Source organism: Solea solea, chromosome 9 (assembly GCF_958295425.1).
Source record: "Solea solea chromosome 9, fSolSol10.1, whole genome shotgun sequence".
Taxonomy (NCBI): domain Eukaryota; kingdom Metazoa; phylum Chordata; class Actinopteri; order Pleuronectiformes; family Soleidae; genus Solea; species Solea solea.
In genome coordinates this window covers 15,515,990-15,532,362 of record NC_081142.1, presented here as the reverse complement: position 1 = coordinate 15,532,362, position 16,373 = coordinate 15,515,990, and the positions used below count along the sequence as shown (strand labels likewise).

The 16,373-nt window shown below is 41.0% G+C and overlaps 1 protein-coding gene across 1 annotated transcript; it reads right to left on the bottom strand.

Annotated features, from left to right (window-relative positions):
• Window positions 1-3,075: 3,075 nt before the first annotated feature.
• Window positions 3,076-11,811, bottom strand: c9h1orf53 (chromosome 9 C1orf53 homolog). Its single transcript, XM_058639166.1, has 3 exons — window positions 11,397-11,811; window positions 8,719-8,820; window positions 3,076-5,885 (listed from the first exon to the last, which is right to left on the bottom strand). Exons 1-3 carry the CDS (start codon window positions 11,628-11,630, stop codon window positions 5,814-5,816), a joined length of 408 nt encoding a protein of 135 aa, XP_058495149.1. The 5' UTR covers window positions 11,631-11,811; the 3' UTR covers window positions 3,076-5,813.
• Window positions 11,812-16,373: the final 4,562 nt, after the last annotated feature.

The following is a 16,373-nucleotide window of genomic DNA, read 5'->3' as shown; positions in this document are numbered from 1 at the left end:
TCTCACAGAGAGAGAACGGAACCCTCAGTCTCTCCCACAGCATGGCCTGAAAAGAGGTAGAGGAGAGGTGAAGCAGGAGGAGGAAGAGGTTCTCCAAGGATCCACTGTGGTTCAGGCTAAACCCTGACAGAATGAAGGAGAGGAGGGAAAGAGGGGTTTGGAGGAGGAGTGGAACACTGACTGTATCCCAGTCACATGTACCAGAGAGTCACATGATGAGCCTGCATGGGTGGGAGGTTTGCTGAGACATCCTGGAAATATTTACAAACACACACACACACAGAGTGCAATGGACATGGCTTTATAATTATTGGCAGGGAAAGGAAACAAAAAGCACAAGGCTGTGACACAACAAAGCTGCAGCAGTGTTATCGATACCTGGAATTCAAATGTTTGTGGTTGATGACACAAAAAAAAAGAAAAGAAAAAGAGGAACAATTCCAAGCTTAAAAATGGATTTTTGAAGCGTCTCCGTCACTGTGGATCCTGTTTTTTCTCTCTCCAGGTCTTTCTCCATCACTCCCCCTCCTCCCCTCCAACTCTCCGTGTCTCCCACTTTCTGTCTCTTCCAACCAACGTTCCCCCCCTCCCTTTACCCCTCTCAACACACACCTCCTCCTCCTGCTACCCACACACACACACACACACAGCCAATCCCCTACCTCCCTCCAACCCTCCTTCGATCTCCTCCCTGCTCTGCTCTGCTGGAGCTCAAATCACAACCCCGGTCCCTGGCAGATGGAGGATAGGAGAGAGAAGCTCTTAACTAGCCAGCCTGAGCCTCTGCTCTCTGCACACCAACTGCTGCCTGCCTCCAGAACACTGCCACCTCCACACACACACACACACACGCCATCTACCTCTGGGGACTTGAGTATTCTCCTGAGGACTGGTGTGCGTATTAGTCCATATCTGGCCACACTAGAAAGGACAAGGAAACATAATAGATGGATGTTCTTTATCACTATATAACCTTAAGGGGCAACGCAGCCTTTTTGGAGGAAAGCGAGCTAGTTAAGTGATGCTTATACATGCTTCTCATGTTGTCAAACAGGCTCCTTATTTCTGCTCCAGCCGTTCACTGAAGAGTCAGAACATGGCGTGAAATAGAGAGAGAGAAAAAAATACCTCAGTGGCATCACTTGTTTTTGTAAGTGAAGATAAGAAATCACAGATATGGTAACATCAGTGTGGCACCTGCAGGGAGGGGGGAAATAAGCAGGCCAAAGTGCTCCTCTAGGCGCGCAGGTTTTCTGTGACTCTGCTTTTATCCAGGCTCATCTGGCAGCTACAACTCAGCCTGGCATGAGCCTTGACCACCAGTTGCGGTCAGAGGGAGAAACTGTCCCTGTGTGCTATTTGCAGCCCTGTCTGTCCAAAGAAATCTGATGCGCTGACTGTCACTCAGTGGCCGTGTGTGTGTGTTTTCTTTATCACTAATTCAACCACAGGGATCTGGTTGTCATATGACCACTGTGGAGGGGCTGCTGCCCCGAGGCAAGCAGACACCGCCTGTGTACAATGACCAGACGTTGATGTAGGGGCTGCTCAAATTCTGCTCGACTATCAAGACACATGTGCATGCACACACACAAACATGCAAAACAAGCACGGCCTGGCCAATTGCTGAGACTGATGTTCCTTTCAGCCATCATACGGCTGACACTCAAGGTTTTTTTTCCACCAACACTGTGTCAGTTCCTGGCTGGTTTGGCCAACAGTGATGGAGACACTGTAACTGACTGTGGTTGGGGCCACTGGCCGCAGGGCTACTGTGTCTGTTTGAGACGACAGAGGGGGAGTGAGGGTGGTGTGGGAGCTGCTCGGCCTGTTAACTGGTTGTGACTAGAGCCCGTCTGGTCACAGTTCCAAACTGGACAGCTTTCTCTTTCTCTGCGGCGAGTGCCATCATCCTGTGGAAAGGCACTCGGTGTGTAGCTGCCACTCGGCTCCAGCGCAGCATATGCTCCAGCTGAAGGTCAGAGATGTTCAGTCCAAAATGCCTGAAATAAACACCTCACGTCTGGTTGGGCTGTTGTAACTCGTGGAGCACATCTGCGCTGTGGGAATACCACAGTCTGAGTGCAGGCTATGCACACACCAGCCACACTGTTAGGTACATCTGATCAGCTGCTTAAGGCAAATTGCAAAGCAGCAACTGTGCATTTAGGCTCGGAGACACGGTCAAGATGACCTGCTGAAGTTTAAAACACCATCAGAATGGGAAAGATGGTTGTTGTTGCCAAACAGGCTGGGTTGAGAATTAATTAACTACTGATTTACTGAGATTTTCACTCAAAACCATCTTTATGATTTGAAGAGAATGGTCAGAAAAAAAGAGAAAATATCCAGACTGGTTTTAAATGACAGAAAGCAATAACCTCTTGTTACAACCAAGTAATGCAGAAGACACATGTCAAACCTTGAAGCAGATGGTCTACAGCAGCAGGAGACCACACCTGGTGCCACTACTTTATTAGGTGTTCTATGTACCTAATAAAGTGGCTGGTGAGTGTATTTGTGTATCAGTGTTGCCCAGTATAATTTTCAAATGTTCCACATTTTTAATCATTCCAGTGGTAAAACAGTAATTATCAACAAATACTTAAGTATGGTTTGAGGTATTTCTACTATTATACTCAAATTAAAATAAAGGTAACTATGGTTAATCCTTAGAACTCCATTTTCCATTATTATGTTTTCACCAACTATATAAACACACACACCAAAAAGTTTGCTTGGCTCGTTTTATGAACAAAATAAAATAAAAACTGTCTATTTTATGACTTTCGCACAATTATCACTACTCCCGTTTGTGTGTTTTTTTTTAAATCTGCGATATAAAATGAATCATAACTTTGACTCAACAACACATAAGACAACAAAATCCCAGGATGTCCATATAAGGAGTTATACATTATTCCCATGGCAATTTACCAAGGGTGCACCTGCAGTACTGATCTATGCTGCGTGAGTAGTAAGGGTTAATTACAAAGTGTTATAAACTAAAAAAATAAATAAATACATAATTTCTCCCAATCACACACTGAAATAAACACAAATGGAAAAAAATGCTTACGACAAAACAGCTTTAATAGCATGACTGACCAGTTTGGTGGTATAAGCTACATTTTCAAGTAAATTTCCTCATAAATCTGTGGAAAGTCTTGCTGTGCTGTTTGTGTTGAAGTCACCAACTGCTCAGCTAGAATATGATGGGTGAAAAAAAAAAACATTTCAAATTGTGCCATCACTGGATTGGGGAGACATGGAGGGATGAGGCAGACATGAAAGTTGGCCTATTTCATGGTCAGGCTGCGGGACTGCCAAGGCCCTGAATGGCAATGCATCTACTTTAATGTGACAGACAAGTCCCTAGGCAAAACCCGCAGAGCCACGGCAGGCGAGCGGGCCCAGGTACTTGATGAGTGTGACACCTTCACCATCCCGCTGCAGAAATGTTGCTGCCGCACGCTCCGCTGCCTCGCTTTAGAATAACACCAAATAAATTCGCCTCTCATCCTGCCTGACGACGCGTCCCAGAGAACCTGTCCTCCCCAGCACTGTAGGGATCATGAATCTCCTTGTAGCCGCTCACAAGGCTTTGCTCCGATCACTAAGCACTTGCCTTTGGGACCCACCTGCCGTGGAAAAAAAATTGTGGTGGCGCCAGTGGGTGGCTGCGACAGAATTCCACGGCAGACACATCCTCTCATCCCAACACTGTTTGCCTAATCAGGCGGAGAGTGGTGAGTGTGTGTGGCGGGTTAAGCGGCCAGTGCCCAGAGGCAAATCGCTGCCGATCCAGAGCCCAGGTGACGTCACGCAATCACAAAACAAGGCCATCTTGGCAGGAAGCCACACTGTTCGAATCCATAATTGTACACACCAGGCAGCAATATGTAATGCTACTGGTCTCTTTGATGAGTTTTAGCTGTTGTGCCGCGGGATTCCATAAAAGTCAGGGACAAGGAAAAGGGTTATTGTATCATAAGATACCAAGAGACTGCAGAGGTTGGAGCAAGCACAGAAGATGGAGTAATGGAAACCCACAAGCAATAGATTCCACTTCTGGTGATCACAATATCAGAACAAGTACATAACCCAACACTTGCTTTCAGAGCTTTTGTTGTGATGTTTACACATTCTCCCGATGTCTGTACACACATGCACTCACAAATCAAGTCACACATTTCTCATCAACGTCTCGACCCTACCTCGCACTATTATGTTAAGTTCCGGCACGGCTCGACTCAGCTCAGCTCATTTTGTTTTTCCATCAGTGATAGTACCTGGTGCTTTTTTTTTAGTAGCTGCTCTGGTAAGGTTCCAAGTGAGGTGAGGGGATACTAAACGTGACGTTGTCAGCCTGCCGGCCACTGATTGGTCAGAGAGTGTCGTCACTGGAAGAGTCATGAGCAAAACACAAAAATGAAATCTGTAGATCAGTTAAAAAGACTTAAAAATCCTGAAAACTTTCAGCATTTAGCAAAGGAAATGTCTTAAAATCTCAATATTTAACACTGCTGAAAGCAGCGATCGTGGAACTGAAATACACCTTCCGCTGTATATCAGTTCAGATCGGAGTCTGTGCTCCGGTCATGCAGGAAGTACTGAACTAATCTTTTTAATTAACTGATTCTAATGATTCAGTGCACAATAACAGCTTTACAAGTCACTAGTCACTAGTTTGTGTGTCGTGTCTAAAACGAAGTCACGGCAGTTTCATGCAGCCGCGCTGTGATGACTCCGCCCATGATTAGGAGTAACTATAGTAATCGGAAACCCTACCAAACCGCGTAGAGTCGTGCCATGCTGGAACTGTACATTGGAAAAGTGCCATTACTGTTGGCTACAGCGCAACCTTTATTCTATATTGGCCTATTAGGAGCCACCGGGCAGTGTGATGGAGTAAAGCCTTGCCTATGCATGTGTGCGTCTTCGCATGCTCCTGAACATGAGCGGATCTGCTCCAGAGCTGGGATGCACAGGCCCAGGAGTTCGTTAGGCTGCAGCTCAGGAGAGCAGCTGCAGGGAGCTGCGCTGTATTAAGTGTTGCCAGGAGGCAGAGCGGCGAGTCCGGTGGGGGGAGCTGCTGTTGATGTCCATGGCATATTTGTTAACAGCCTGATTCCATCAAGTGGTGCAAAAGCAGCGCCGCCAAGTGTGAGGGCTGACCCCTGGCCCCCGCTTATTTTTAATCACACGGCATTTCAGTCAAAAGGTAGACAGTTCAGCCGAGCACTTGCGGAGTGTGAATGACGCAAATATTCATGTAGCTGCATAGTTGGGAGTTTAAAAAAAGAAAAAAGAAAAATACATGCCAAGCAAAAGAACTCCATGTGGTTATCTATACTTACTTTCACTTATATGCCCTTTTATCTCGAGGGCGAAGATCTAAAATGTGTTCCTTCAGTTTCTATACTCCCACAAGCCGAGTAAATGCATCAGAGGAGCGGAGCGTTGCAAAAACATTCAATACTCTTAAGAGAACAGGAAGATTGCTGTCATGGCATTACACTGGACATTTCAGATGCACATCTGAGAAATAACGTGCGATAAAAGGCAATTCTACATTAAGTTCTACTGAACTAAATCCTTCCTACAGTCTTAAGAGAATGAAAATAGCACCGAGAATAGTTGTGATTCATAAGAGGTGAGTATTGCACAGACACTACCCATATTTCATCATTTTGTACACTGATAAAAAATGACTCAAGTAGTCAAAATAAGGACAGGCAGAAGACAAGCAACATGCACTCCATTCTAAACAGGGTCTTACATTTTACCTTTGGCACCAAAGTCTGTTCGGCCTACACATAAAATAAAGAATTGAACTGCTTCTTCATCGCAGGGTCCTTCACGTTGACTTGACCATATGGACACTGGGGAGAATAAAAAGAAAAAACGACTTAAATGGTGTTAAATAGCTACATAATTAGTGAAAACATCATTTGCAAAAGGAGAACAGATACCAGAACAGGACTGAAGCACACAAAACTGGACTAAAGAACATCTTAACGCTCATTTTTACCATTCATACAATGTTTGCATACGAGTTCAATAAACAAATGACTGGAGTCAGTATCAAAATGTTGTGCATGCAGTCACATTGACTGCTATGGTCATTAAAGGTACACAACCACACACACACTGTTAAAATAAATACACACTTTTAGGAAAAGTCAGAGTCCCATGGTTTCATATGTCAAATTTCAACAAAGTTTCAAGGACACACATAGACGAGCAGGGCCAGGAATTGAACCCCCAATCTTCCAGTTGAAAGACAACACGCTCTACCACTGAGTTACCATGCCTCAATCTTAACTCTCTCACTTTTTCAATACTTTTACTTCAAAACTTGAGTACATTTTATATCAGAACATTACGTTTAATACTTAAGTACACGAACAAAGTATTTGTACTATGTTACATTACCACATCGGTATCCACTTACGTTAAGTAAGCTTAGGTAAGCAGGTTTAAGTTTGATTGTTGAAACCTTCGGTGAGCTTCTTGGAAAAGGACTGGTATTATAAGGTACTGTATATAATATTCAGGTTGATGAGTTAACTTACTTGTCCTTCAGTACAACTCTATTTGAGCCAATTCTAGCCACAGCTTTATCCACGCCAGCGCTAATAACTTTGACTTGGAGCGACTGGAGAATTAAACGTGAGGGGAAACATCACCTGCTACGTCTAAAACAACACTGTAAAAATCAGTCCTCTGCCTCCCGCGGTGGAGTAATTGGAGGACGACCTATAAAAAGTGGCCTGAGATAAAAGTGTGCTAAAAAAGAATCATGTGAATGAATTTGAGTGGCAGAAAGAGCCATGAAGGGAAGGATATATATATATATATATATATATATATATATGTATATATATATGTGTATGTATATATATATATATATATATATATATATATATATGTACATACACACACATATATATTCATATATATTGTTATATGTATTGTTATATGTATGAATCTGTGACTTTTGTTTGGTTACCTGTACTCCTACTGCAATAACAAGCGATGCAATTTGCACTACAAAGGGCAGTATGAAACCTCAATGGCACTTTTTTGTTGTTGACGCTGCACGCTGATGCGTTTTATGTCGGTCTGTGGTTGTACTTGGTGTAGGTGTCACTACTGTGTGTGTTTTTTACATGTTGCTTATGTTTCAACAACCTGCCGGGGGACTGCAGATGGATGTGAGCCAATGGTTACAATCTGGCACAGCTTCCACGTGCCAGATTTACATTTAAATAAAAATAAATAAATAAGTACAAATTTTTTTTTTTAATCCTTCGAGTAAACAACACACTGGATTTATCTCTGCACTTCCTCCCGAATAATAGTGGCTATTTATGTTGTGATTATCTCACACAAAGCGTCACTTTTGTAACGTTTGCTGCTTTTTTTGGTCTAATCTGGTTGTGTCACTTTGTTGTTTGCACGGTTCAAATACAGGAAGGTTAATTTGACAAGAGAAATCCAACACCCACATAAAGATGAACCTGGAACTCAAACAATTTCCATGTCTAAAGCAGAATAATACATTTATGTTCTCTTACTCTTGACTTCCACTGAGCAACATGTGTCATTACTACAGATAACAGATACTAGTGAGCATTTAAAGGTCCAATGGGTTTAACATTTAGGAGGGTTTTATTGGCAGAAATTGAAAATACAACTCCTGTTTGTTTGTACAGGTGTATAATCACTTAAATATAGCTTAAGAAAAATATGTTTATGTGTACTTTAGGTAAGGAATTTGTTTTATGTTGCGCTTTTTTAAAGTAAAAGCTTATTACGCAAAGAACTGATCCATCCACATAAGCAATGAAGAAAACGTCAGAAGGAAAGGAAGAAAGGACAAGAGTTGTTAAAGTAGTTTCCTGATTGTATGGGAGTATTAGGGGCAAATTCTTTTGAGAATTAAGTCGTAATATTACGAGAAAAAGTCCTAATTATTATTCAAGCAAAATCTCAGACGATCAGCTGCAAACCTGCGATGAGGATAAGGAACGTGGGGCTTTTCGTGAAGTTCTATTTTGGTCTGGGTCTTCACAAATAAGGAAATACTTTTTAATCTTTTTGGCACATCAGCACCACATTATCATTAGTATCAGGACTTTGAAAAGACAGACGGAGGAAATCATCTATTTTGTGGAGGACTAAAGGGCTGGTGGTGGTCAACTGCAAGGCTGACACTGGTTACAGCTACGTAATGTTGCTATTTATTAATATTAATAATAATAATAATAATAATAAATGTAATTAAAATGTGTTGAAAGATTAATACTAATACTCAAGGGTAATAAGTTACCCTTTCAATGGTAAAATGTGTTAGTGCAGTTTAGAAAACAGAAAGCACATTGTGAAAGTTTTCTAGCTCACTTCTGAAATTGCCTTCTTGCCTTGCAGCACCACGGACACCTGTTTAACAAGGCCCTTAACCACCATAAACATAAAAAACTTGTGATGTATCCTGTGTAACTAAATAAAAGCGTTTCGTCGAGATAACACATCAAAGTCAAAACGGAATCATAATTATTCGAGGAAAATGGAGCCGCGAAGAGTCAGAGGTCAGGAAGAACAGGACTGGAACTGAGGTCGAGCCGAACAACACAACAGGACAAAACCGTACAGCCAAGAGGAGTGGAGGAAGATTAAAACTGAGTAAAAACAAGAAAACAAAAAGCTCACATGTCTGCACGCGCTGCCACAGCATTTCCCTCTCTGAAGGTGGGCATACTCCGTGAACACCTTGTACCCACTGGCGGGGTCGACGTACATCTGCTTCTTTGCCTGAATATAATGACGATATTATTATTTAATTAGTATGACAAACAAACACATATGGGGGATGTGTGACCCCCCGCATACTTAACCCTATACGGCACATATACACACTCAAACACAAAGGCATGTGTAAGCATAATACTGAATACTGAACATATACATAGAGACAGATTGCGTTGGGTCGACGAGGAGAGGGAATGAATGACCTCTGCGCGTGGAAACAGATGTAAGACAGTCTAATTCTTATGATGCTGCTAATTAATTGGTACTGTCCTTTTGTGTGCATTTCACATTGCACTGTAGAATATTAGCTTTTTTATTCACTGAAGATTTGCCGCATAATTTATAAAAAAAAAGAAAGAAAGAAAGAAAGGATTATTCGCTGCATTTGGACAGATCGTTCATCGGCGCACTGCCACACAAACACCTTGTGTACAGAGAAAGACACCAAGCTCCTCTGCCATCCCCAAGGAAGTCAGAAAATGTCATCTCTCAGTCTGTTTCAAACTGGGAGCACACTAGTTGGAGAGCTTTGACAGGCCACAAAGGGGGAAAAGGCCTCGGGCCGTTTGGTGGCTCAGCCTGTCATTTCACATGGCATTGCAGGGCCACATAGTGAAGCTGGCAGAGCTGGGCGCTCCTCGCTATACTGTGCTTTCCCACCCAGACCCCAACACTAGACTCAGGTCACAGCCAACTTGTTTCAACTTCATCCAAAGCGTCAGAAGCACAATATTTAAGACAAAGACGCCCGACGGCACGCAGATGACTGGCTATGTTTGAGGAGGAGCAAGTTCACGATGCACACGATGAAAAACAATTAGCGTAATCATATCATATACTGTGTACAAAGCATTGTGTACATATGCTTTTATGTAAACATGCTCCTACATGTGGCTGGATTCTCCATAGATATCTGCAGACTATTTGACAGGTTTCACATCAGATGCAGAGTCTTTTTGTTAAATGGCTCAGAGAGAAAGAAAATACATTTTTCTGTCCACAGGGGAGAGGAAGGAGAAGAGTGAAGCCTCAGCTCAAAACAAAGAAGTCTTCCACACTCAGTTGTAGTTATTACAATGACAACATTTCTTTTTGCCAAAGACCCATGGGGACAGACAACCCTGGGGACGGATGGGCTCTATATAGAGCTACAGCACTGCTATTATATTCTTTCAGATGGTACAGTATCACATTTTATTATTGATCCAATACGATTGGCATCTTAGAATAGAACAGAATAGTAGCTTTATTATCCAGCCAGAGCAGGACATTTTTATTTGATATTTGTGGAACTGGGGTAATTCTGCTACTAGGTGCTTAGTGTGACGGTTTTTAAATAAACCCTTAACATTCCCTGTGCAATACTGTAAATGATAACACTGCCTTCCCTGAGTGCGCTGTTTACTTGTATATACTGTATTTATATACTGTTTATCTTGTTTTCATACTGTGTTTGTTTCTTGCACATATTTAATAGTCTTTATTTCCTTCCTTCTTGGCTGCTGTAACACTGCAGCCAATTTCCCCATGTAGGACAAATAAAGCATTATCTTATCTTATCTGATTACCTTAAGGAGGCACGTCTGACACCACGATCCTGTTTTTCCCCCCCAGAAAAACCATCGGCAATACGTTTGAGAAAGCATTAAATATCGATCACAGCTCCAAACTCACCAAACACTAAATTCACCGCAACTCAAACTGCGGCTGACTTTAATTGGTTTGACAAACAGATCCAGTGAGTGTTTAGTTGTGTTAGTGTCACTGTCGCACGGCAGTTTCACTGTGAAGTCATTCACTCATGACAGAACGCGTCAGCATCATCACAAATTATACTGTTGATTACTAAAGTAGAGTTTTGAGATACTGTTTTCATTCTGACTTTGAAAATAAAAGAGAAAAATAATATTATTGGATCAAATTATACATAATGTAAAATCTGATCCAAAAATCCTATATATCGCATGCTTTACTATGGACAGACTGTAAAAAGGTTTGTTACATGGAGCAAATAAACTAGAAAATATTCACTTTTAAGAAGCTGAAATTGATCAGAAGTTGTTTTAATAATGAAAAAAGCTTCAAACCGTTAAATCGATTATCAAAATAGTTGACAATTCATTTATATAAATCGATTTATTGTTTCAGCTCTAGAGAGAATGCTCTGTAGAATATGATGGGTATAGGTCAGGACAATATTTCATCTAAAACGGTAATTGGACTCACATATTACAAAATATTGCGCCTCCTGAGACTGAAACTGCAGTAGGTCATGTTGCGATTTTTATCAAATGTACTATTAATTGTTCAGCTCTACTATAGAGAAGACTTTAATGTGTCCATTCGGAAACAAGAGGGGCAATGGCCCCCCACCTGTGCACGCCACTGTTGCACTAACTTCTTTCAAACCAACACATCTCTTAAATGTGCCATTTTTTTATTTGAATAGTTTACATTAGAAGAAAAAAAAATACTAATTGATGAAGATATGACGCTTTGGCTGAGTATTCAAATGCTTATATTTACTTGCCGAGCTCTGGTGTAGGTTGTTGTCCAACTTAAGTGTGAAAAGTTTTTACCTCACATGCCTCTGTATGGACTGTATGGATGGACTTTTCCTCCTGTGTGAACTTTGTAGGAGCCTCCTTGCTGCAGCCTGTCTCCTCCTCTCCTTCGCCTCCTCCTCCTCGGTCAGCACTAACCTGTGACATGCTGCTGCTGCTGCTGCTCACTCCCTCTGTTGACTTTGTTCCATGTCTCCTGTGAGACTGGACATGGAGGAGAAACAGTCTGCGGACATGTGAGTGACTCATGGCCCAGTCCTGACTGCAGGTGTCACCCACTGTAACGTTCTTCCCGCTGCCATGTCTGTGTCACCCACTGTAACATTCTTCCCGCTGCCATGTCTTACTGAAACGCGCTGATAAGTGTCGTGTGCAGCGTGTTTACTGTCCTCCTCTGTGTGACCCGCTCATGGTTTACTTCCGTATCTGCCTCGTCATGCTGGTGACACGTGACCCTCGCGTCGTCTGCTGACACAGCGCCTCTGCTGGTCTAAAGCAGCTACTGAGAGCCGCTGATAACATAATGTACTGTAGCAAAAAAAATTAATTAGTTAAAAAAAAGGATAAATATTATAACAGGTTGATTATCGCTGCTTCACTGCATGTCATTTAGTTTCTAAAATGATAGAGAATTAACTCAACTGTGACCTGCTGAATCGTAGGTTAATCGTAATTAATTGTAATGCTTAATAATTAATGGTTTTTTTTCTGCCCTCTCTAAATATTTTTAATACTTTGATACCTCAGTGTATTAAAGGAGCAGTTCACCCAAATTTTGTAAAGCACCACTGCCACCGATCCACCGAGAATCAAATCTTGGTTTTTGTCCAGTTTTGAAAAGTATGTGTTGCAGTTGAAGTTAATTCAAATTTTGTAATTTCATTGATTAATTTAGATAATTGTCTTTACATTCACATTCAATATCTGATGCATGTAATTATAGCTTTTATGTGATTTATTTTGTATGTGTGAGTGATGAAATTATGTCCAAGAGCTTTTTAAAATTCCGTTGTATTGTATATACTGTATTTGTATACAATGACAATAAAGCCATTCTACTTCTATAAACTGTGATATTCATTTATTTCGTTGTTGACTTACTATTCGTAAGCTTGTTTTGAAAGGGCTTTATAAATAGTAGTAGTAGCAGCAGCAGCAGCACGTAGTAGTAATAGCATTAGTAGCAATAATAGCAATACTTGGGCCCATAGCACTATTCAAAAAGATCAACAACATATTTTTACAGAGTAATAATTTGTAAGTAAATCTATAAACTACTTTCCTTGATGTGTATCCTATTATTCTACAGTTGGTAAGACAGGTATGCCGGTTAACCATGTCTATTTCACTCATTTCCTTCACTGCAACAACGAGTGCAAACAACGGTGTCGTCTTATTGTACTGAAGTAATATGCAGACTTGGAGTAAGCGCGGCAAGGTTGATTAGTGGACATTAACGAGTCCGTTCAAGGTCGTCTGCCGCTGTAAGCCTCCTGATGATGTGTCGACTCCAGAATTCTGGGTAATCAAACCTGACAAGTGTCTTTTGACTGACATTGTAGACGAAATTTAGCCTGAGACAAATTACACATCGCTGGTAAAAATATGAATGCACGGCAGACACGAAAAACACAGCAGATGTCATTTATTGGCCTAGTTATGATAATAACATGTGTTTGATTAAAAGAAACAGCAATTACAGTGCAGGAAACGAAGAAGCAAAATAATTGTCCAAAGTTGATCAAAAAACTTGAAGTTTTATGAAACATATGTTTTTGTTTATGTTTATATTTTTGCAAACCAACTACTTCTGCAAAAACCTCCTGATTAGTAGAAAAACCATGACATGAACATTTTGTATTTCTGCATAAATTCAACAAAAATAAGGGAGCTGGTCAAATGTCTAATAAGCACAGTGAGACACTCTGTTGTCCCTTTTTTCATTGTTAGTTTCTGTTATCTGTTCCTTCAAATGTAAAAACCCTGAAAACTGGTTTGCAGGAGCCAGGACTCATAAGAGAGTCGTTTGCATGCGTATGTACGTGTCATGTCGTCCTTTTCTATGTTATAGCAGCAGCCCTGCCATTATCATTTCATATGGAATCCTGAAACAGCATGCCCCAAGTCTGCTGCCACTTAATTACCTTCCAGTCAGCCTGGAGAAATCTGGCTCTGATCCAGACAGACTCTCTAGAGAGGAGAGCGAAGTACATCTGAGCTATTGGTTTCAATTTACCATGGGACAAACATTGCTTAAACATGAGATGAAATGCAAACAGTGAAAGGAAAGTCCACCCTAAAAGCAGAATTCACATCGCACCAAATAGCGATGATTGTGGAAAGCAAATCAACGAGACAAATATCTCCCTCAAGACGGAAATCAGAGCCTCTTAATATTAATTGATTATGTCATCAGGTGTCACTGCAGGGAGTTGGTCCGCTGATAAATAAGCAACTGACTCTGTGAGCTCACAATTGTGAATTGCACGGGACATTACATGCAAATTGGATTATACTGAATGCCTCTACAGCGCACAGCAGTGAATCACAACATGCATCCACAAAACAAGGAACTGTCCTGTTCAAACTGAAATATTGAGCAATTTGAAATCACACAATATAATAAAATTATGAAAAGCACATTTATTTTTGAGTGAAATCCCCCCTTTAAAAGGCCAGCAACTCACTTGATTCATGAACAGTGTGTGTAGTATCCTGAAGAAGATTCTCACATGTGTGTATGACTTTATACATCATACACACCAAAGACAGTAAGGGCTTTATTTTAAAGCTTTTAAACATTTCAGTATAAAATAATTCAGACCTCTGTGGAAATGAGTTCACACAAGGAAGATTCAGCCTATCAGCTCCACATGACTCTCTCCATGTTGGGCCTGTATAATAGTGCTTTTGTTATAGTTGATGCATTACAAATCGTGACTGGATGGAAGGTGGAAGCATTAACAACAGAAGGAAATAACCCAGGTTCTGTAAAACATGAGTGAGGTTGTGAGATACTGAAACAAAAGTTAAAAGAGAACGTTTGGAAAATGAATATGGACCTGGAGTCACCTGAGATGATGCCAAAAAACAACAAATACTCTCAAAAGCTCACAAAGACATAAAGTTAACCTACCTGTCAAAACATAGCAATTACAGTGCAGGCATTTTATGAAACATATGTTACTCAAACTTTGTACGGTTGATATTTTTGCAAACCAACTACTTCTGCAAAAACCTCCTGATAAATAGATAAACCATGACATGAACATTTTGTATTTCAACATAAATTCAACAAAAATAAAGCAGCTGGTCAAATGTCTGATAAGCACAGTGAGACACTCCTCACTGTCCCTTTTTTCATTGTTAGGTTCTGTTAACTATTCCTTCAAATGTAAAAACCCTGAAAACTGGTTTGCAGGAGCCAGGACTCATAAGAGAGTCGTTTGCATGCTTATGTACATGTTATGTTGTCCTTTTCTATGTTAAAGCAGCAGCCCTGCCATTATCATTTCATATGGAATCCTGTTGGCACTTTTTCTGCCATAGCATTGCTGCAACTGTCTCGTGTCTCGTTGAATTTTTAGCAAGTTAGCATAAGCTCTGGTGTTGTCTTCTGAGCATGTGCGATTAATGCACAAAGAGATGCATTAAATGGATATAATTGGGGTGCAAAGAGGATTTTAAGCAATACTTCGGAAAAAAATCTCCCACCCTACCTTTAATGTCCTGTAAACATGTTAGTCTGACTAAAATCGAGCTAGTCTTAGTTGGACTAACATACCTGGTTAATGCCATTCATAGTCCGATTACTCCTGCATGTATACGCTTGGTCAGATTGGAGTCTGACTTTGCGTTCCATGATGTATAAACTGCACTAACAAACAATTTGAACACGTTGGAGAGAGCGAAAGCTACGGAGAAGACCCACTTAATAATGCCAACCTTCATACGCCACAGTTTAGAGTTTGATTTGTTGGCCACTGAGCAGTTTCTCTGTCAAGGGTTAAATGCCTTGCTAAAGAGCACTTCTCTGGTGGTAATGAGGGAGAGGCCATCCCCCCACTGAGATCATGCTGACAACAGACTATGGCCATAAATTCCTCTCAAAACTTTAATGCCACCACTAAACAGTCAGATAAATTGTCAATGGGTCACTCCAGGTGAAGCACTTGGCTCCAGAAATGTTAGAGCATTCAAAATCCTGACACATTAAGGGATATGAACCAACAATTAACGTTCATAGGCATTTTAATATTACTTGCGTCAGTTTTTATGAGACACTAGATAAACTGTGTTAATGCAAATGTATCTATTACAGGCCATAAAGAAAAAAAGAAAAAACCCCTTGTTGAACCCCTGAGGCCCCCTACTGCCCCCTGTGAACTGCATGAACTTTGTCATGTTTGTTTTACTAAAGGCCAGGACACACAGCAATAGCATTCATGGTTATATTACACTATTGTCCAGTGACAGTACTCCTTCACTTCCCATGTTCTCATTCAGTTTGGGACACGTTTAATTGGTGGAAACCAAATCACTTTCTTTGAGATTATTGGCAGAAATCTACTTCGCTGGTGTAAGTTTATTCAAGTGTGTAATGGCTTTGAAACTAATCTTGTTTGTTTTTGTAGCCTTAGGAAAAGCCTTTCATATGTATGTCAGGCAAGGGCCTCGAAGCACCATTATTCTACAGCAGCCTGAATGGATGCATGTTTTGTGTTTTAAGTCTTGGTGAAGGAGAGATGGTGCCCAGATACAGAGAGATTTGATTTCTTTTTTCCCCCACACAAACATCAAGAAGCAAAAAAAGCTGCGAGAGAAATGTGTTGCTGATAATCCAATGTCTTTGTTTTTATTTTATTCTGAATGTGTCACCCTTCCCTTCTAAATGTGTTGGAGCACCATTGTAGCATTCAGTTAGCATCAAAACTCAAAAGTTGTTTAGTTTGTCTTTTGTGGACTATTGTAAAAACATGGTGGTCCACAAAG

Bases quoted from the DNA above. Each gene is read 5' to 3' on its own strand.
- c9h1orf53 (XM_058639166.1), bottom strand. From the start codon at position 11,630: ATGAGTCACTCACATGTCCGCAGACTGTTTCTCCTCCATGTCCAGTCT. The intron at 8,821-11,396 runs GTAAAAACTTTT...CATTATATTCAG, and splicing joins TCCATACAGAGGCATGTGAG to GCAAAGAAGCAGATGTACGT. The intron at 5,886-8,718 runs GTGAGCTTTTTG...TATTCTCCCCAG, and splicing joins GTGGCAGCGCGTGCAGACAT to TGTCCATATGGTCAAGTCAA.